This window comes from Raphanus sativus, chromosome 5, assembly GCF_000801105.2.
Source record: "Raphanus sativus cultivar WK10039 chromosome 5, ASM80110v3, whole genome shotgun sequence".
Taxonomy (NCBI): domain Eukaryota; kingdom Viridiplantae; phylum Streptophyta; class Magnoliopsida; order Brassicales; family Brassicaceae; genus Raphanus; species Raphanus sativus.
The window spans coordinates 1114575-1136287 of record NC_079515.1 but is presented as its reverse complement, the minus strand read 5'-3'; the positions used below and the strand labels follow the sequence as shown (position 1 = coordinate 1136287).

General features: G+C 36.5%; 4 protein-coding genes and 1 long non-coding RNA gene across 13 annotated transcripts; 1 reads left to right on the top strand and 4 right to left on the bottom strand.

Annotated features, from left to right (window-relative positions):
- Positions 1-628: 628 nt before the first annotated feature.
- On the bottom strand, positions 629-3055 carry LOC108838939 (uncharacterized). 2 transcript variants are annotated; one of them, XR_008945982.1, is made up of 5 exons: positions 2598-3055; positions 2395-2518; positions 1568-2021; positions 1395-1465; positions 629-1282 (listed from the first exon to the last, which is right to left on the bottom strand). It is a non-coding gene; the product is annotated as an uncharacterized LOC108838939 (long non-coding RNA). The 2 variants fall into 2 exon arrangements; XR_001947608.2 differs by lacking the exon at positions 2598-3055 and having other exon boundaries at positions 2259-2398.
- Positions 3056-3977: 922 nt separating this feature from the next.
- Positions 3978-6491, bottom strand: LOC108861799 (uncharacterized). Of its 8 annotated transcripts, none has more exons than XR_001950908.2 (10): positions 6323-6491; positions 6014-6115; positions 5770-5861; positions 5568-5618; positions 5327-5497; positions 5164-5247; positions 4976-5081; positions 4662-4901; positions 4503-4592; positions 3978-4344 (listed from the first exon to the last, which is right to left on the bottom strand). XR_001950908.2 is itself a non-coding variant. In XM_057011235.1 (6 exons), the coding sequence occupies exons 4-6, from the start codon at positions 4743-4745 to the stop codon at positions 4000-4002; spliced, it is 519 nt and encodes a 172-aa protein (XP_056867215.1). In that variant the 5' UTR covers positions 4746-4893; positions 4976-5081; positions 5164-5247; positions 5327-5557; the 3' UTR covers positions 3978-3999. The 8 variants fall into 8 exon arrangements, 1 of the variants encoding a protein (XP_056867215.1); XR_001950906.2 differs by having other exon boundaries at positions 4419-4592; positions 4662-4893; positions 6323-6490; XR_008946441.1 differs by having other exon boundaries at positions 4662-4893; positions 5572-5618; positions 6323-6489.
- A 3680-nt stretch (positions 6492-10171) lies between these two features.
- LOC108856594 (polyribonucleotide nucleotidyltransferase 1, chloroplastic) lies at positions 10172-15478 on the bottom strand. The gene is made up of 23 exons (XM_018630437.2): positions 15118-15478; positions 14865-14933; positions 14665-14771; positions 14514-14556; positions 14327-14410; positions 14134-14198; positions 13875-14031; positions 13721-13777; positions 13522-13635; positions 13184-13447; positions 13001-13075; positions 12778-12891; positions 12555-12647; positions 12217-12395; positions 11941-12124; positions 11816-11863; positions 11655-11727; positions 11490-11563; positions 11296-11403; positions 11112-11206; positions 10925-11042; positions 10792-10833; positions 10172-10699 (listed from the first exon to the last, which is right to left on the bottom strand). Exons 1-23 carry the CDS (start codon positions 15376-15378, stop codon positions 10448-10450), a joined length of 2676 nt encoding a protein of 891 aa, XP_018485939.2. The 5' UTR covers positions 15379-15478; the 3' UTR covers positions 10172-10447.
- A 289-nt stretch (positions 15479-15767) lies between these two features.
- Positions 15768-17773, bottom strand: LOC108859941 (uncharacterized). Its single transcript, XM_018633842.2, has 3 exons — positions 17597-17773; positions 16155-17303; positions 15768-16074 (listed from the first exon to the last, which is right to left on the bottom strand). The coding sequence occupies exons 1-3, from the start codon at positions 17693-17695 to the stop codon at positions 15877-15879; spliced, it is 1446 nt and encodes a 481-aa protein (XP_018489344.2). The 5' UTR covers positions 17696-17773; the 3' UTR covers positions 15768-15876.
- An 828-nt stretch (positions 17774-18601) lies between these two features.
- LOC130512357 (uncharacterized) lies at positions 18602-20396 on the top strand. The gene is made up of 4 exons (XM_057010265.1): positions 18602-18797; positions 19329-19471; positions 19725-19831; positions 20115-20396. The coding sequence occupies exons 1-4, from the start codon at positions 18795-18797 to the stop codon at positions 20147-20149; spliced, it is 288 nt and encodes a 95-aa protein (XP_056866245.1). The 5' UTR covers positions 18602-18794; the 3' UTR covers positions 20150-20396.
- The last annotated feature ends 1317 nt before the right edge of the window (positions 20397-21713 follow it).

Here is a 21713-nt window from a genome sequence, read left to right as displayed (position 1 = left end):
TTGTAATTAACTATTTTTAAAAAAAGAAATTTAAAAGTATATAGTTACAAAATTATTTAATTTAATAGTTTTGTACTGGACTTTGTTAGTTATGATTTGTTGTGGAATAAAAAAATCTGTCATAGATCGATAAAAATAGAATTTGGTATAGTTTTTAGCTCAATACAAAGGTTAATTAAAAACTGAATTTAAAATATTTGGGCTTCAAATAGATGGGCCTTGGAATCTGAATCTTGTCTGATTTTGAGTAAACTCCGAGGTCGTTGACTTTTGTTTTTTTGTCGGGAAAGGCGACACAATTTCCTTCGATTCCTGGTATTTACTTTTTATTTTGGTTTGTGAGATTCAGAAACGAATATTGTTTTTAAGCGTCGGAACTGAAGAACCTGATTCGTTTCTGGAAACTCATTTCTTATTGAAACTATTTTGACAATTCTGAAATGAGCATCGATTCAGATACGCTTATGTTGCGTCAGCTTTTTTCTCCTCGGGGGGGGGGGGGGGGGGGGGCGCAAGCGCAGATCACAGACGTAATTGTGAATGTGCAGAATAACGATGAGGATACTATGTTAAGCATCAAGTATTTTCTTTGTCAAGTTGTTTTACTGAATGAGTTACCAACATAATGAATCACGAAAATCCCGTCAACGTTTCATAAATAATTAGAAAGAAATGTAACTGATTTCCCACTGCGAGATCGTTGCAGGAAATAACTTTTTTTTTTAAACCAAAATTTGAAAATGAGGAAAACAGAGGATAGTAAATTTAAAAAACAAAAAGAAACCAAGAGAACCTGTTGAAGATGTCCAGTTACATGTGCTATCTACCAAGCATGCTGTTTTACCAACGAAAGTGTTCGAACCGGTGGCTACCACATTAGCTTATATTTCACCTTGCTTACACGTAGAACCAGAGAAGACTTGCTCACTCCATCGTCCTGGTCATCGGTAATGATCCCCTTCAAGAAGGTGAGTATCTGCAGGAATGATATCTCCAAGCTTTATGCTGATTATATCACCAGGTACCAAGATAAACGCATCTTGCTCTTGCCACTGTCCATCTTTAAGAACCTGTAAGTGTGGATCTTGCTCAGATTTAACGTACTATGGAAACGACAGTGTAGCATCGGCAATCCAAAGGCGGAAAAGGCTGTCAACGATCTCTTAATATGATCGGCTGGGAAAGGAGATCATCACTGTGGTGTCTTTAACCGATGTTTAGAAATAACGTCGATTGGAGAACTTTTTTTAGGATCAACGGGCATTACAATCTGGTATCACAGCTGCAAAGAGGATAAAAAGGAGAATAAGTATCAATATACTACATATTCCGAACCAACAACACTACTCATACATGGAAAGGAGAAAAGAAGACTGCATATATGATCCTCGTACCGTAACAGTTTAACAGAATAATAACCACGATCAACATAATCTCCCATAAACAGGTAACTGGTATCAGGGGACTGCAAAAAGGAGTGAAATGAATATTCGTTAAACCTATGGAGCTAATACAAAAATCAGCAACCAGAGTCATATGTACGAAAGGGGTATTTAATAGATGTTACCATTCTCCCAATACAGGAAAATTCTGCAAGATCATGGATTGTCCATGGATATCACCGCATGACAGGGTTGCACGCAGGAAAGAGTTAAAGAATGAATTCATGTTCTCGTTAAACCTAGCTCTTTGCTTTTCTCGTTCCTTCTCCCGCTCTCGTTCTCGTTCTCTATCATGTTCGCGTCCCTCTCTCGTTATTGCTCCTTATCTCTGGCACGCATGTCCAGAGATGCTGCAGTAAGGATGCCTTTCCACGTACCATAATCCCTGCCGGGAGGTAACCTGACGCCAAAACCAGGATTTGAAGAACTCTCCAGATAAATTAGCTCCTAATAGCGATGAGGTATGTTGGCTAGCATTAGAAGATGTGATGTGCAGTGATAGACCGTGAGGATCAGACCCGAGCCTTCTTCCATAATGTCTAGCTTCTTGGTCAGAATGGCGTACAGTAGAAATTTGTTCTGTAAATAATCAGCTTGTCTGTCAGAAATGTTTGTTACACAGTGCAATAAGATAAAAAAAAATTCAAAGGTCATTGCAATTTTACACATGAACCTACAGTAGCTTTATAACAAAAATCTAGGAAAAACACAGCTTCACTCCTGACAGAAACATAATACAGATAACATACGTACCAGAAATAAAACTACTTGTGAACAAATTATACAACAAAAGAAAACATCATCAGAAAAAAATACCTGACACCTCCATCAGCAGAAGTGGTATGGATCGACTGCATTTTTAATAATTATTCTCTCCGGGGGAGTGATGCTTGATCAATGCGATTATACAAATCATGTCATATCTTTTCAATTACATGGAATGAATAGGTACCTAGTTGACTCCGAATGTCTCGCTGAGTGTTTCTTCTCTTAGTATTCCATAGCTCTCATACAACATCCTCATCATTGTCTGGTTTAACTCCGCTAGTGCCGTTGCGTACCTGTGTGTGGTCTGGCTGCAGATAAAAGAAACATTTGATCTGCTCAGATGTACCAGACAAATATGAAATGGAATGAGAAAGCTCTGGTTTTTACCAGAATGGATTGTTTCCTTGTGGCCAGAGTAGTTTAGAGAAATCTTTGCAAGCTTGGAGATCTGTTGCTTAATCGATCCCCAAACTCTCGTGGATCTGATCATCGTCAACAACCGTAGACATGTAGCCATGGAAGGCTTTGTGATCAGCAAGAGTCCTGCCATCTTCGAGCTTTGTAGCCATGGAAGGCTTTGTGATCAGCAAGAGGCTTTGTGGATGTTGTAATCAGCAAGAGTCATGCCATCTTCGAGCTGCTTACCGGCGAAGATCAACCTCTGCTGATCGGGAGGGATACCTTCCTTATCCTGGATCTTGGCTGTAACGTTGTCGATCGTGTCGGAGCTTTCCACCTCGAGGGTGATCGTCTTTCCGGTAAGAGTCTTAACGAATAGAAACGAAAATCCAAACAGAGAAAACAAATCAGTTCCACCAACAATACGAACCCTAAATCAAAGATCAAGAGAAATCTAACCTTTGAATGATATTGATTGATTAAGAGAGAGAGAGAGAGAGAGTTGTATGGGCCGACATTGTATAAACGGACATAACACACAAATGAAACACACATGCTCAAAACCCAAAGAAACAGACAGCCCATTTAAAAAAAAAAAAGACACGTGTCTCTTATGCATGAGTGATACTCCGCCATTATATTATAGACTAGGGGCGAAGCCCCGCGCAAGCGCGAGGACATGACAATTAGATATGTTATATACTTTTAAAATGTTATAGGAAATGTTGGAAGGGTAAACCCTAGAACAAATCAATCACGCAAATGTTATAGGAAATTAATGTGGACACTTCTAGGTATGGAGCGGAGTTGTTGACAATGTTCATGTGTTCCCCAACCATCAGTGAGAGCCTGAGATCCTTAGAGAGAAAAGGTTACTTAGACGTCAAGTTAAAAAGGTTTGCAAAAAATGTTGGCGTTGCATTAAGGAATTGGTGAAATTATGCAGTGTGTATGTGTTGCTAGGATGGATCTATTAATGGAGAGATAAATTAAGTGGTTTTAGTTTTTACTACATGGTAGCTTTTTTGTTTGAATTTATTGGTCCTTACTTATAGTTGATTAGGTGATGAGGGTAGAGTCCGCGTATTTGTAATTTCCAGTTTAGTTGTAAGCACTTTTATGTTCTAACTTTTTGGGTTCTTTATTCAGAACTTCCAGATTTCTATTTGGCTGGTTAATTGTAAGTGTATAATTGCTATGTTTATATATGATTTTGAATTCGTATAAAATGATCAGGTTAGTGATTTTTAATATAAATATTTGTCAATCCCTTTTTACATTAAGATTTTTAAAATTGTTGTCTTTGTGGATTAGTTAGCCGTAAAGGGCCAAATAAAAAAACCTGAAAATTGGGGAAAAAAATGTAAGAGTGTGAAATAGGAAATGCATATTAAATTATGAAACCGTAAAGAGACTGAAGCAAATTTGGAATGACGATTAACAGTTTTGTTTCTTCACTCGCGGGGCGTTTACGGTCACCCTCTTTGCCTTCAACACCGGATGGATATGGTTCATTGGCTTTTCCCCCAACCTTGATGCTGGCAGAATTGGATGCTTGGCCACCTTCCTCTTCAACACAGTTTGCAGACGCCGATGGAGCTTCATTGCTACTCTCTTTGCCTGCAGATGCGGATGGACTTGGTTCATCATCTTCACCTCTAACCTTGTTGCTCGCAGATGCCGATGCTTCCACACCTTCCACCTCAACAAATCCAGATTCATTGGTCTTGAAAGTCTGCCAAACAGTTTAACTTATGTTATACTGACATCAGTTAGTTTATAACGTATTATAAAAATAAATTATAATACCTTGGGAGCTATGTTGTCAATGATTGCAGCAAACCAAGATTAATCCTCACTTCTAACTCAAAAAGAAACCATTGAAAAGATTACCTTTAGAATATTGTTTTCTCTATCCCTTGGTTTCTGGCATGTATCTTTCAAAAGAGCAGTGATCTGCTGTCCCACCATGATTTTGCACGCCTACATTTTGAAACCGAATCAGCGAACAACTTCATAAAAAGAACACAAAAAACAACGTTTAAGTTTTACCTCCATAGGGAAATAGCTTGCCTTCTTCTTATTTCCAATTTGGAGACACGGTAAATATGTGTGCTGTATCGTGAACCCATGCATCTCTCTCTTGAAACTACTCAATAACAGACTTCATCATAGCGTTCTCATCAACAGGAAACATAAGCTCTCTCGTTGGCTGAGTCGTTAAACCGGCAACACGCATTTCCTTCTTACGTTTGCTCTATAAGTGACCTCGTCTTTCACTCCCCTGAGACACTTCTTGATCCGTAACAATCACCAGTACTGAAAAGATTCAAGGACTTAATACTATGTGATGAAGAGCATTGTACCTTAATACGATCAGAGTCAGATAATGGCTATGACAAGACATCTTTCCCAAGAAGCTGTGCTAAAAACTCAATCACAGGAAGAGACTGAATGCAGCTGAAGCCATGTCTACAAAGCAAAGGAGAGAATTTTAATGTGACTGTACATAAGCACAATAAAGTAACAAATCTCTTAAAGTTCACTTTTTTACCGATGTTTAAAGTTAAACCCACACCATAACTGTATATTAGTCCGTGCAACGAACTTGATAGCCACCTTATATGATCACTCCCATCTACCAAAACCCAGACAAAAACATGTCAATTTTTTCAGATGAAAACAATATTACTCGAGTAAGTGAAGAAAACTCTTACATAGGGCCATTGATGATACCGTCGTCTCATCAAAGATCTTAACAGCGAACTCTTTCCAAGTGAAAGGAAGCTCCCCGACAGTGCAGAGGCTTTTCCGGCCTGAGATCAGACTCTTTATGTAGTCTCACTAACTCAGCAATGATTGCTCTCGACTTCAGGAGTTATTGTAACCTGCAAGGAGTAAACTAATGTCAACATAAAAAATATGAACAATATTCAATAAGATAAACCATAATTATACCAACAGCCACTGAGACAAGTTGTACCATGAGATCCCACTTAGCTTAGGAGACTGTACATTAAGAGAAAAAAAACAGAGTAATTACCAGAACTGTGCATGGCTTAGACAACGAAACGAATACATATGCAGTGAAAAATCAAGGGCACATGCGGATACACGTGAACAACCTAAGCACCGTTTTAGGAAAAGGTGAAGTTGTTACCTTATTAGAAATAATGGCACAAGAAGTAGCACCAATCTCGTAACCAAAAAGCAAAGCTCCAAGAGCTGGTAAGAGAAACCTGCAACAAATGTCTGCTTGGTATGAACCATGTGCAAACCAAACATTAGCTTTTTTTAGAAGAAACATTGGCAATAATCTGTTAATAGCAACCACAATCTTTCTGTGACCACAGTTGGTGGTGTTATGACTTCCTAACAATAGAAAACGACAGAAAAGAACTCACGGGGAATGGCTGTAAGAACAGAATAGTCTTCTGGGCTGTGGTGTTCTCCTTAATCAAAGGTTCTTTGACCGAGCTAATCCCACCTGAAGATGAATCACCAACCTACACACCAACACCAGTTGCACATATTACATGGAAATGAAACTAAATTTCCAACCCTAAGACGAAAAATTCAAACTCAACCTACATATTGCATTTCACGACTTTCTAAATCCCTCAATAAACAGAACCTAGTGCATTTTTTTGTTGGTGAAACGGAGAAAAGAGGAAGAATATCAAACGAAGATGTGTAAAAGAGAAGCTCGAGACCTGTCCAAGAGTCGACATGTCCAAGAAAAACGATCGATTGCTTCTCGGAATCAAACACCATGGTTACGACATTTGCTTCGCAGATTAAGAATAGAGGGGAGACGGCAAGGTTGAATTGTAGAAGAATAACAGTGAAGCCCTAATTGACTCGAGAGTTTCACTTATTTTTCAAACAATACGCAGAATTCCACTGATTTAACACGGAAATACAAATCAGACCAGACCAAACTCCAACCAATTCGACTAAACCAAACCGAGACGTGGGACCCATAATCATTAAAAGGAAGCTGACGTGGATGCGTTAAGAAGAGAAGAAACTGTGGCATTATATATATGATTTTACTAGTTTTTGTCCACTTATAATAAATCTTAATGCTAATCCCATTCTAACCCTCTAATTATGTAATTAAAAAACTTCTGAAACAAATTAATTTAAAACAAACGTTAAGTTTTATTTTTATTTCTTTTTAACATTTAAACAATGGATGCTAGCAGAGGTCATTACGATCTAGGTTGCATGGAAGCTTCATCGGACGTATGCTTCCCGCTTCGGAATCGGAATCAGAATCGGAAGCTTGTGGAAGCTTGCGGAAACTCGCTTCCAAAGCGTTTCCAAAATATTCTCTTTAAATATCTTTTGGAAGCTTACGGTTCCGTTTTGGAATCACGTTTCCAATTTTTAAGACACAATGATATAAATCAATAAAAATATAAAATCATAGTTTTTAATTTATATAAAATCCAAAATTTAATAGTAATAAAATAGAGAGAATCGAAATATACAAACTCTAAAATTAATATTATAAATTATCCTTTTGTATTAAGGTTTTTATTAAATATATAGAATATATTAAAATATATATTTTTAATTATTTATGAAGTAATAAAAATAATTAATATAATAATTTATTTAAACTTATTTTATGTGTGTTTTCAAAGCTTTAATATGAAATCATTTGAAAATTATTATAAAAGAATAAGTGATTTATTTTAAATTTAAATCATATAATATTTAGTTTAAGATTTTATAAAATTTTCTTATATTTTAATATATATAGACAGACAGATACACGCTTCCAACACGTATCCGCTTCCTAAATTTTTGAAAAATTTCGCTTCCACGTTTCCATACGCTTCCGCTTCCACGTTTCCGCTTCCGTTTCCATGTAACATAGATTACGATTATCTTCTTTTCATCTGTAATGTTAACTGTTATATTGTTTTGTTTTGTAAGGAAGCGACACAGTCTGTTTCTTAGCTCACAAGTAACCATTGAAAACATGGTCAAGAACATAGTTGAACACGAATAGAGTACACATGTCTAATGTTGTGTTTATATTGGACATAATGCCATTGATCTTCCATCTCCGAAGATTCCCGCCTTTACGGCTACGATATTATAGGTTTGAGAGATAGTAATGATGGTAGCAGTTCCTCCTGTGCTTAACAACAGGAAGTAAAGAAAAAAAAAAAAGAAGAAGAAAAACGTAGAGAGGAAAAGAAGAAGTTTGTTTATTTTTGGTAAAAAGTTTAAAAAGGAAACTAAAAGATTTTTGAAAGATTTTCAAAATATTTTATAACCGTTTTAGCTAAATTTTAGGATATTAGTTGCAAATCTAGCAGAAAGCACATTCTATTTTACTTAGAAAATAAATGAAAGTGTAGAAGTTATATATTTTTCTTTTTTAACGGTAGAAGTTATATTCTACGGGTATTTGATGAAAGAGAATAAGGAAGAATGACTATTCTAAAAAGGTAGACATATGGTTAATGTTTAGACGATCTGATCTTTTATATTTCAGAATATAGAAGGATGTGCAGATTGAGTATTCTACGGTGGTAGATGGATGAATATTTTTTATATTGTGTATTCTAAGTCAAGTAGATTATTTTGTTTCCAGTGGATTCTCAAATCTAAACCATCGTAGATGGTAGATTAGGTTTACAAACATTTTTAGATCAATTTTAAAATTATTCTTCCCAAAATAATTTTACCATAAAATTATTTTTCTTAACTGCAAATGCATGTTAATATTATGTTTTGTATTTTTCCTTATTTTTTTTTATTTTTCAATATATTAATATGAATTTTTATAAAATGTAAGGGTAATCAATATCCAAAAGTGATAAAATTTAATTTTGTTCTAAGGAAACAATAGCTGAGATTAGTTATCCCTTTTTAGCAAATTTCTCTTTTGTTTTGTCGTAGGACTATTCTGTTTGAAATACAGCACAAAATGTATGATTCTATTTTATTATAATAGATAGAAGACTAGTTGATAGAGATGGCAAACAGATTATCTCGTCTCATTCCGTCCCGGACCACAGCAGGATTTTCTTCAATCGGGTCACAATGGGTTAGGTCCGCACGGACTGCCGTTTCCAAAATGGCTGTCCAAACCCAGTCCCGCTATATGTATAATAAGCCTTTGCGTCGGTCTACGGGACATATGATAATACACGCAGCAGAAGCTTCAAGCCACTCCAAAACATTTCAGGCCATTTTGCATTATGATTCAAATTGTCGATTTAACTAGATATGAGTCATCAGCTATTGATTTGTGTTTTTTTATTCAAAATAATAGTTGTGGTTACTTTTGTCACGTCCCAAAACATATTAACATATCAAGTAAAGATAATTACAGAAGGTATTTATTAGCTTATAACTCATAAACTCATAACCAATACTTTAGTTTGTTCCAAAAACTACATAAAATCAAACACCAAATCAAAGCTGCTAATCCTAAACTAAATAAAAAGAGAAAATCAAATCAAAACACTGTCAAAGCTCGAACCGTCATAGCCGGAACTAGACTCGTCATTGACGGAGTTTGAATCATCATCACCGAAGCTCGAATCATCAACGCCGGAACTGCTTACGTTTTCTCAACGTAAGTCACACAAATCGCCTTCTTCTCACTTTTTTCTTGTTTTTTTGAAGTAAAACAAGAAATAAAGAAAAAATATACGGGTCTTGTAATCTCGCACGACCCGTTTCGGTCCATCCTGTAAAAGATCCAGTCTCGCAAAAACCCATTCCGAAAAGCCCGTAAATCTACGGGTCTAGAAAACTTTGTCCCAATACCGTTCCGCGACAGTCATTTACAGGTCAGACCCACAGTCCATGTTCATAATTACCATCTCTACTAGTTGATGATAAATGACGGTTAAATTATATTAAAAAGTATCAGAATGACTAAAATATCCTTGTACCAATAAAGTTTACAAGCAAATATAAAGAACATCTCAAAATAATCATTAAGCAAAAATATGACAAATTAATATTTTATCATAAAATAGCACACAAGATATAAAGCGAAAATAAGCAAATGTTTTAATAAAAATAAAATTCTTTTACCTTTTTAGTTTTTTCCGAAATTCTTTTCAAATATTTTTGATTTTTTTCTTTTCTTTCTTTTTTAAAAAAAATCAACTCTTTATTTTTTTAAACAATTTTAAAATCTTCTTTTTTAATTTTTTTTAAGAATCATTTTCTTAATATTAATGATATCTTTATGAGTTTAAGAAGATTTTCCTAAATATGTAGTATTAAATATTCATAGATTTTAGTTTAGAAAGACCTTCCTAAATATACAAAAAAATTACACTCTCACATACTTTTTCTTTTTCCATTTACATTCTGACATATTTTGAACTTGACACATACCTTTACCATGTATTTTACCCAAAAAGCTCTTCTAACTAAACAAACCAGGTTAACATCATTGAAAAGTGCAGACAAGCGAGTAAGATTAGACAACAAAAAAGAAAGGATGTAAATATGTTACGAGTCAATAACATTAAAATATAAGATAGGGTTAACTAGCATATGAATGAGTTTGCAAGAGAAGACAACAAAAAGAAAGGATGTAATGACTAAGAATCTCCCAACACATGTTGTCTTCAAAATGTTAATCATCCTCCATATCAGACTTGGTAACATATATATGTAAAACATTGAGAAAAGCAGCTATCTGTTACTAATTGTCTCACATCTTTCCAGCTCCCAAACAAAAATAAGAATCAAGATTAATCAAGTCTCACCTGTTGGAAGAAACTCTCCTCCTTACCTTATGAGTCTTCTTCCCGAGAAACAGATATGAACACTGATCCTGGTTGCATTCACTAGCTGATTGTAGCTTCACCATTGACTAAGCTGCCTCTATCTTCGTCGTTACTTTTCTTTGGTATGTCACCAGATGCAACTTTTGATGATGCTCCACGGTCCTTGGATGAAGTATTTACATATTTCCTTGGTGAACCCTTGTCCTTGGTAGAATCACTCGTCGGAGGTGGTGGTTTCTGACCGTCTTTGCCTGTCTCTGATTCCGGAAGTAAAGCTCGTACACTAAGCCGAAGCTGGCCTTTTTCGTTCACCTGCATTGTTATCAAATGTTTCTTTTGTTCAAACAACTCATCCAATGTCTCTTGACTCTTATGAGTTAAAGAAACGTAAAGAACTCGCTGACCTCTATTAGTTTGACATCAATGCGGTCTCCTATTTTATAGGCCTGAGAGGACAAGAATAATTGGGGAAGAGCGTAAGTCAAAGCCTAAATAGAAGATGAAACTTCAAGATAAAAAGAAATGGGTTACGCTCACATCCTCTGGTTTCGCTAGCCATTCAGCACTCAGCTCACTGATATGGCAAAGTCCTTCTCGCCCAGGTGCAATCTCTACAAAGGCACCATAAGGAGCCATTGATTTGATTTCACAATTCCTGATAAAAAAGAAAGGTGAGATCCAAATCCATGAAAGATGAAGACAAGTATTGGATAGAAAGAAATACCTGTAGATATCACCAATAGCTGGAACCATTGTCAACCCACTGATAATAGCTTTTGCCCTCTCCAGACTCGCCACATTGTTTGCCATTATTTTCACCTTGACAAAGAAAAATGTTTAAAAAGCTGTGATGGTGAAACAACCATAATGTACAAAAACAATGAAAAACAAAGTCATGTAGATCTCACAATTCCATCATCTTGCATATCAATGGCTTCAACTCCGGATTCTTCAATGATACTCTTTACTTTCTTCCCACCAGAACCAATAAGGGAGTATACTTTGCTTGGATGGACCTGCAGCTCATGAAAAGCTAAAAATCTTTAGTTCAGGGGGCAATAAGGCGTTAGTTAGACTGAGTAATTCTTGGGAAGCCACAAACCTTCATAACATGTATCAAAGGAGCATATTTTGAGAGACTCAACGTAGGAGGCGGTGAGCACTTGGCCATTTCAGCTGATAAGAAAGAAGAAAAATTAGGAGATTATACCTTAAATGGCATACACTTTTTAAGGATAAACTAACTTCACTATCTAAAACTCCTTACCAAGAATATGACGACGTCCAGCTTTTGCTTGTATCAGAGCTTTTTCCATTATCTGTAAAGTGATTCCTCCTACCTAGTCCATGATTAAAGAAAAGAAAAACACAAAGTGTTACCAACAGTGCCGATTAAAAGCATTTTGGTCTAAATTGAGAAACAATAACCTTAATGTCCATCTGAAACGCAGTAACACCATCTTCGTTCCCAGCAACCTATGGTCAAACAAATCAAAACGTAAGCATTCAAAGTAAATGCAAGGACCTTACAGAGAATCCTTGTATTTTCTGACCTTAAAGTCCATATCACCAGAGGCATCTTCAGCTCCAGTGATGTCAGAAAGGATAAGGGGAGATCCATCACCGCCGAATTCTTCTGTATCCCAAACCATTCCCATTGCTATGCCAGCAACAGAGCATTTTACTGGAACTCCAGCATCTTGCAAAGCCAAGCAACCGCCACAAACAGATGCCATGCTGTTATAATTTCAGATCAATATAAGTAGCAAGTAAACGAATCAATCATTCAGACAAACTACAGCCAGAGAAAGAACAAAAAAAAAGCTGACCTTGAAGAACCATTGCTTTCAAGTATTGTACTCTCAACACGTATTGTGTAAGGAAAATCATCATCACTGGGTAATATGGTCTCCAAGGCTCGCTCTGCTAGTGTCCCATGACCTATTTCTCTTCTACTGGGTGCTCCAATTCGTCCAACTTCACCAACAGAAGATGGAGGGAAAGTGTACTGAAACATCAAAGGGATCCTTTAAACTCAACAAGAAAATGAAAAAAGAGACTAAGCATTGAAAATTCCAAATAATTTCTATCATAGATTATGACAAAAAAAAGGAATCTGTAATTAATAATAACCAGAGTGAGAAAGAGGATCAAATGTTGAAGAGACCTGAAGATAAAACCTCTTGTATTCATCAGAACCCTCAAGGTTGTCAATTCTTTGCGCCATTTGTTTATCACCAAGAGTAACAACTGCCAGTGCCTGAAATAATCATATACAAAAATGTTCCTTACCAACTTCCTTGACATACATTATATGCAATAAGACAAAGAATCAAAATATTTAAATAGCCACACAGGAATTCCACATGAAGACAACGTTCCACTTTTACCTGTGTTTCACCACGTGTGAAAAGAGAGCTGCCATGTGCCCTTGGAAGCAGGCCACATCTAGAGTCAATCGGCCTAATCCCATCCGGAGTTCGACCATCACTTCTTTTACCTCCCTGTGGATGGAGAAAGATGTAAAATGGAATCAACAAAACAAGTTTCCAAAAAAAGTGATTACTGCAGTGTACAATGTTAGTAAGGAAGACTCCTATCAAACATATATACCTCAACAATTCGTCTACGCAGGAGCTTTGACGATACTTCTTTGAAGACCAGCTTCACGTCTACTTCTGAAAATAGCTACACAAGGGCAATTCACTTGTTTGTTAGCATGCAACCAAAAAAAAAATGAATAAGATAAAAGCTCAGTTTCAAGCTACCATATCGAAAAAGGTTAAAGAGACTCACTAAAGGAATAGGCTTCCTAGGGATGGGCCTTATGTGAACATCACCTTGGTCAACCTCACCTTCAGGAACAACTTCCTCATCCTCGTCTTCATCCTCCAATAACTCCGGTTGTGCTTCTGTGGTTCCAAACGCTACCTCATCAACGACATACCCCTTCTCAGTCATTACTGTCAAGACCTTTTCTTCCAGGGACGATATTGCTTTCCTTCTCGGTATTTTGCCCTTAATCTGTAGCGCTTTGCTCAGTTCCTCACCAGCAAGTTCCTGTGTACAGAAACCAATTGTTTTTGAACACTGCAAAACCCCATTCTTGCAAAACAGCAACAGAAACAACATACTTTCACATGCTTGTATAGGTCAGGAGGTGGTAATCTTATAGCGTCAACCATTTTGGCCTTCCCATGTTTCTTTGCCAAAGCTTCAATAGCAGTGCATGTAGCTTGTACTGCATCCTGGTATATAAATATAAAAGCCTCAGATTAAGTACTAATCCAGATTTTAGAAAACTGAAATAATCTTAATTAGAAAATGAAATACCTGTCCAATTTTAACAGCTTGGAGCAGCATTTCCTCAGGAAGAAAATTACTATATCCCTGCAATTCCCAGGTAATTGCAGTGAGCAAGGGCTGAGTGAAGATAAAACAGAACAGGAGAAAATGTTGCAAACTCAGGTTATGGATTGAACTTGACCTCTATAGTTAAAATTGCAGTGTCTGTTCCAGCTAGAAACAAATCTAGCTGTGATTCTTCCATCTCCTTCACGGTTGGATTGACGATAAACTCGCCCCCAATAAGACCAACTCTAACTCCTGCAATTGCCTTTGCGTTCGGTACTTCTGAAAGAGCTCTGTGGTATATGTTCATTACAAAGCCACCATGTCAATGTCGCCAACAACAACAAAAAAAAAGCTGGACTCATAAAAAACGGAAACGAGATGACCATACATACACAGCTATTCCAGCAGATGTAACAGCCAAAGCATCAGGTGCGTGTAACCCATCATAGCTCAAAACCTGAGACCACAAACAAGACCACAGTCCAATGAAATGATTACATTCATCATCCTATATAGTTAAGTAATGATAAACAGAGCAAGTCTTTTTTTCATAAAAAAATCACAAAACAAGAGAAACCATCATACCCAGGATAGTATCTGGGTTTCGTTGTAGAAACCTTTGGGCATAGTGGGCCGTAGAGGTCTATCAATCAACCTACAAATCAGAACCTGCATAAAACACATAAAAAAAGTAAAAACATGTTAACAAGGATGAAAAAAAAAAGTATAAGAAACACAACCATCCTTTAGCATTAGTAAATGGAATAAATACCTCGTGATCTTTGGTTTTCCCTTCTCGCTTAAAAAATCCACCACTGTACCATAAAAGAAGAAGCTCCGTTCAGGCTTATGATCTTTGGTTTACTTGTAGTAAGAGACTCCAGGATTACAAAAGGATTGATTGTAAGAAAAAAACGTGTTACCTAGTTCGACCAACAGCTGAGAAGCGTTCCTGATAGTGAACATAAAGGGGAAGAAAATCTGATGGCTCACTAGGGACATCAGCTACACAAACTGATGTGCACACAATCTACATACAGTCACAAGAATATTGTAAAATGGACGAAAAATAGTGAAAAGAGTTTTAAAGTCTTTGGGATTTAAATGAAAGAAGCAGACTTACAGTTTCTCCATCTGTCACTGTAACTGAAGAACTTGCTTGTCTCCCCATCAGACCAGTCTCAGCTAAAATCTACACAGTAAAGAAAAAAAGAAGAGCTTTAGGCTTCACTATGATGAAGAAAGTAACAAAGTTCAACACATATGTACATCAAAAGCATCAACCTTTAAGGGTCTCTCAAACACTACAAATTCTATCACTTTACATAAACCAATCCATCTCTGAATCAAAAGGTTACAGCTTTTTGAAGTTTTACCTCTCTATTTCCGAAAGGGATTTTGACAGAAATGTGGTTAGGAAAAGACAGAGCTCCTCCAGAGTCACCGTCCTCGGAAACATCTGGCCTAACTAGAGCTCTGACGCTAAACCTACTCGCGCCAGTTCTCGCGGACAGGAGAGAGAGCGAGTAGAGTTTTCCTCCGCCGGAGTGGAAATTCCGGGAACGGCAAAGCTTGCTCCGGCGAATAGGCCAGAGGTGTGGAGTACTGTGAAGCGCGTTACTTGGACTCGTCAGCATCCTCTTCTTCTTCTTCTTCTTCTTCTTCTTCTTCTTCACACCAGAGAGAGAGAGAGACTTTATCCGTTCTTTTGCAGACGCGGGAGCTGTCTCTGTTACTGTGTTCTTCTGTCGTGGCGATTAGCGAGTCTTGTGTCCGGATTTTAAACCAAACCGGTCACCGTACCAAATTGATTTTAAAATTAATTTTAACCGGGTTTATACCGGTCCGGTCTAAATGCCATAGTTGATTTTCTTTTTAGTAGTTTGTGCTGGAACAGGCAAGTTAATTGTGGTCACATACTGTTGCAACTTGCAGCCAAGTAACACACTGATAACTTAAGTTCTATTTTCGAATCCGATTCGGTTCGGATATTTCGATTTTAGATATTTAGGAAGAATAAGGATACTATCCACATGGCATATGAACACATTGAATCTAACTTTCCTATCAATAGAATCTATAATCTTGAAAAATAAAAGTACTAATCATTTTTTCCCCCATGTTTGTAACGAATCTTATGGAGACTCATCACTCTCTCGTCTCTCCCTCCCCACCTCATGCTGCTCCCTGTTATCTTGGTGAGCCCTTAACACCTGAAGACGCTGAATACGTTGAGGAATCGTACCGTCAAACCGCATGTTCTGAGGATCTTCAGAATAAGCTACATAGTAAGCCAACACACACGCTTGTAGCCACGCCAAAGCTACCCTTCCCTGAAAAATAAAACCACACAACATAAAGCTCATACTTTGTCTAATTAAAGTCATTTTGATTCTTTTCTATTTCATCTTACCACAAAATATCCAATAATGAAAGCATATAATGTCACTTCAAAGGCATAGTCCTTGTGGATCAACAACATCCATATTCCTGCGGTCAACGAAGAGACTGCTCCAACAGAAACAGCACTTAGGAAGCACAAGGAGCTAGTGAGATCCGAATCAATCACTTTCTCTAACCCATTGTTACTTCTGAACTTCTTCCATGTGTCACTTGAAGCCTCCACGAACCCTTTGTCATAGGTTCCCACGTGTACAAAGCCCCATCTGTTTCCACAAGTGATCAGCTTGTTGGCGAGGGTGGAGAAGCAGTCAGCACCTGTATACATGACCTCGTCGCTGCTCCCTGACATTAGATTAACGCTTCTGATGGATCCTCTGATGAGTACTATGATCGGAACAAGCGTCGAGCCAATGCAGATGCTCCCTGTCAAGTGTTTCACAGTGACGTGTAACGCACTCCAAGCGTCCATATCCTCTCCGTGTGCAAAGTTTACGTACCTCGCACGCGAAATAGCAACTTGTTGTGCATTCTTGAGAGCTTGCATGGTCCATGCTAAGCTTATCAAGATTACGGATATGAACAAGAGATCTAGACTTGTTCTAGTGGAAGTTGCTCCTCCAATGCCAGTCACCAAGAAACAAGAGTAAACCACACTTGTGAAGATTGATAAAGTGGCTACTTCTCTGGTTCTTGCAGGTGGAAAAGCTGTGGCGAGTGATAATATCTTGTCCGTGTATTCAAGCCTCGGAGTGATCCAGCAACCGTAAAGAGACTGAGTAATGGCGAAGAGTACAAATACAGCACCGACCCCTGCATCTACCGCGGAGCCGATGAGAACAAGCAAGATACCGACCGAGCATGTGAGTATAGGGGTAAGCCAGAACGTTGCTCTGACTGCTCTTGGTGGAGTGTAGATAAAGATACATTGCCAGGCTAAAGATGCAACTCCCGAAACAGCTACTGATGCTAGTAAAGGAGGATACCATTTCTTGGGGTGGAAATGGTGTGAACTTGCTAAGATGAGACCGCGAATGGTGAGGACTATCACCAAGAGTGAGATTAAGGTCAGTTGTGAGAAGAGGAGACCCTTGAAGAGGTTTCTAAATAGTTTTCCTGCTATTGTTTGTTGTGTTGTGGAAGGTGGTCTACCTTGTTGTTCCTGCAAAAAAAAAAAACAGTTTGGTATGTCATTAATGTGTATCTTTGAAGCTGGTAAATGTGAACTTTATGCAAAAATCACCATGGAGAAACAATAGGAGACAAAACAGCAGATGAGTCAAGGTTTTGTTCTTGAGTCAAAGTCAACGAGAGAGGATAGACACAGAGATCAAAAAGATATAAAAAGATGAAGTTAAATCATAGAGAGGGACAAAGAGAAGGAGAGAAGATACAGAGATCAAGAACAGAGTTAAGTGGTTCTTGATTCAAGAGAAATAGAAAGTAGAGAGAGACCTTGAAGGCGATTGGAGAAGGAGGATGAAGAGGAGATCTTGTTCTTGGTTCTTGAATCTGCACGCTAGAGGCATGGTTGTTCCGTGCTGGTGTTGTCATAGCTGCGCTGTATTTGCCAGATGAGTTCCTTGGAATCCAAGTTTCACTTAACCATCTTCATCAATCATCATTCTCTTTGTATAAATATATGTTATATGTTAATATGTGTATATATATACACATACATCTCAGTCAACACTTTAATTATATTTTATCAAATTGATTTAGAATACGCAATACACATACTTTATCTAATTACATTGACTTACTCCACCTTTAAAGTAATCTACACTTATTGTTTTCTTGACGTTTTACTTTAAAACTTTTGAAGTGTCCTCAATTCCTGATTTTATCATTATAAAAATTGAAAACAAAATCTTTCATCTGGTCTTCGTACTCCACAAATTGTGGCAATACGCTATAGACACTTCATTTGTTAGGTATATATCTTGGTAGAACTGATACATGTAGGTTCATCTTGGCTACCTACTCATAAATTGTAACAAAGCTACGTATTCTAAAGTTAATATATACTTTAAAGTATATAGATATATAGTACTATATAATATACGCTCTAAAATTCCAGTCTACAGTATTGTCTCTGTCAACTGTCGACTTTCTTGAATCCAATCCAAGTCTAGTTTTGACGATGTGTATGATGACAGGCAAAATAGATGTGTAACCTTTGCTCGGTATTGTAAAAACATTTTCTCGTGAAATTACAATCTGATTTATTTATTTATGTATGATGAGATGTCCACATGAAAAAATATTTAAATTATTTTTTGTGGAAAATAATAACATTTGAAAAAACGATTATCCCTGTTTTATTATTTGCTAAAATTTGTCCCTGTTTTAGCTTATTATACATATGGAATCATGAATATAATGGGAGAGTTTTACGTAATGCGTAGCAATAGATGAAATTTTATTGTTTTCACGTAAGAAAACGACTAAGAGCATCCGCAACGCGGCGTCTTAGGCGAATCCTTAGTGAAATCCTTAGGTTTAGAACAATATTATATGATTAAATATTTAACTGTAGCTAAGGATGAGTCCTTAGCTAAGGTCATTAAGGATCAAATCCTTAATGTGCTGGCACTCAACTACTGGCTCTCGATTGAAAGAACGATTTGATCAATCTCGATAGAAGAAGAAGATGGTACGTGGTGTTTGTCTTCTCAATCGATCCTTAAAATAACTGCTCTGTATTTTCATCGATTGATTTCTCTTCTGTGGTAAATTGGGGATATCGTGTTTTTTTTTATTGGAACTGATCTCCAAAGCCCTAAGATTGATTTTTATTTTGTGATCAATTTGGATTAGTTTCGGAGATTTTGTGTTTTCGGTGGCTGAGATTTGGGTTTAGGGCTCGTTCACGAATCATTCAGAATGCTTATATCTTTAACTTGATTGTATTATCAATAGGTTAGCATATGGTTCACAGATAAATTTTTGAGGTTTTTGTATTGATCCCATCATTCTTTGTTATCGACATGTTGAAAAATTTACAGCCTTTTAGCTTGTTATCGATATTTTGTATCTGTTTCAGCTAAATCAGATCAATTGCTTACTGGTGGGTTTATTTTCATGTGTCGTTCCTGTGTGACTCTGCTAATCAAATTCAGTTTCTTGTGTTCTGTATCATATAAACTCAAAGTTTCAACTGTTTGTTTGTTTGTTTTGTTTGCAGTCGACTCTTTCAGCTGCCAGGGCAGATAACTTTTACTACCCACCAGAATGGACACCGGATCAAGGTTCCTTGAACAAGTTTCAAGGACAGCATCCTCTCAGAGAGAGGGCAAAGAAACTAGGCGAGGGGATTTTGATCATAAGGTACTAATAATCAAATCAAATACTATGTTATTAGTTCATTCCTGCTACTTCCCTAATAAAGAATGATGGTCAAAAGTTTGAGACAGTGTGTATTAGGCTTCAGTTGTTGGCAAATGTGTTTTTCCCTGCTACTGTACATTGTGTTGATCGATCAGAATCTTTGCTTCTTTTTTGTGTTTTGAATTGGCAAGAGGGTACTCTTACTTTGGTTGAAATTTTCATATGTGGTCTTGCTTTTCTTTTTTTTTCCCAGGTTCGAGATGCCCTATAATATATGGTGTGGTGGCTGCAATTCTATGATTGCCAAGGGTGTTCGATTCAATGCAGAGAAGAAGCAAGTTGCAGAGAATTGGCAGGAGGGTACATAAGGAATCTGATTTCTAATGATTTAAACTTTGCTTTCTAATTCTAGCCAAACTCTGTAGTGTCTTTTTTTTCTTTCTTACTAATCCCTAATGTCTCAAGGAGTAAACAAATTGTCATGGTTTTAGGATTCTATATCGTTTAATATCTTCCAATAATGATGCTACTAACTTGACACTGGTTTTTTATGAATATGTACACATACCTTGTGTGTTAATTAACAACTATGCTATTGCAATGTTTGATGGCTGCTTCTCTTTTTTTTTTTTTGGGGATGCAGGTTTTAGGACACTAAACAAACAAAATAGTGTCTGATGAGGAAGATTGTGTGTTTGCAGTTGCTTCTTTCAGCTTCTAAAGACAAGACAGTTCGGTTATGGAGAGTTGGTTCTGATTTGTGTCTTCATGTCTTTCATCATAACAACTACGGTAACTTTTGATACTTTCTTAACTCAGTTAAAGAGAATCCCATTCTCTGTGTGTTTGTATAGCAAAACAGAGCATCTCATTCTCTGTTTTATTACATGGTCATCATCAATAGTATGTTTTAGTATTCATCAGACTTCTAAATAAATGAATGGAATTGAACATTTTCTGTATGAAAAAAAAATTTCCTAAGGACTCTATATTGAGTAACACCATTGTACATACATTTTAGTGTAAAATCCTTAAATATTCAAAAAGCAAAAAAAAAAAATATTTTATTACTAAGGATTCCAATGGTGGATAACACCATTGGAGATGCTCTAACGAGTAGACAAAAGAAATGCGTAACAAATACGTTTGTTCAGTTCAACTTCTAGCTACTTTATGTTTTTTCCTTTATGCCTTTTGTTTACCATGCTTTATATGAATTGACAAGACAAGTATAAATAAATAAATTAAATTAAATTTTGATTAATTATTAGAGAAGATATATCATCGTTAATGGTGAGGTTAGTCCAGATGGATTGCTTACTATCCTAGAAAACATACAACTCAATACCTAAACCAAATAGACAAATTAGGTAAAGTGGAATTCGTTATAATTACCAACTCAAACATCCTCACTTGAAAACGATTACGAGTGGATTTCTTTTATTTACCTTATATATAGTACCAATATATATAGTACCTAGATAACTAGATTACATAGTATGAACTATAAACTTATACACCAAAAAGTACAACTGGTTTACTGTTTATTTGATATAGTTACTTTTAATGTGTGAATGGTCTTGTGGTTGTTATCATATTGTAAATATACATGTTTTAATACACTTTCAAATTTTAAAATGAGTTAACAGATATCAGTGTTAAAGAAATTGATAATCAGTATTAATTTTGTAGAAAAAAATATTTTTCTTTGTTTATTTTTCTTATGGGGTTTCATTGAAAGAAAGTGTTAAATACAATTTGTTAGGTTTTTCATGTCAATCAGGTCTGACTTAATTGGATTGGGTCAGTCCGGTAGAAATATTTTATCTAGGCCTAGCCCATTATTCTAAACGAGCGGGCTTGAGGCTTCAGATCAGCAATGTGAGTTTCACTATATTTTTACTACTGCGTATTTAATTGGTCCATGTAGTGAAGGTTGAATCGCATTTTCCTACCTTTTCTTGTTTGTTTTGAACATTTTCATTACTTTTTTTGAGTTTTTCTAGTTTTACCAATTGAGAAAGAAACTTCTAAAATTTTGGATTCTTTTGTTGAGATGGATATATGTAGACTTTCTTACGTGATTAACAATTTTTGTTGTTGCATGGTCAAACGATTGCAGTTAAATATAAAACCCCTAATTAAACACAAACTGCAGGTTCAACACGAGTATATAAACAACTAAGTCCTTGATTAAAGAACATAATAAGTTAAGTCTCACTGCTGCCAAAAAAAAACAAAA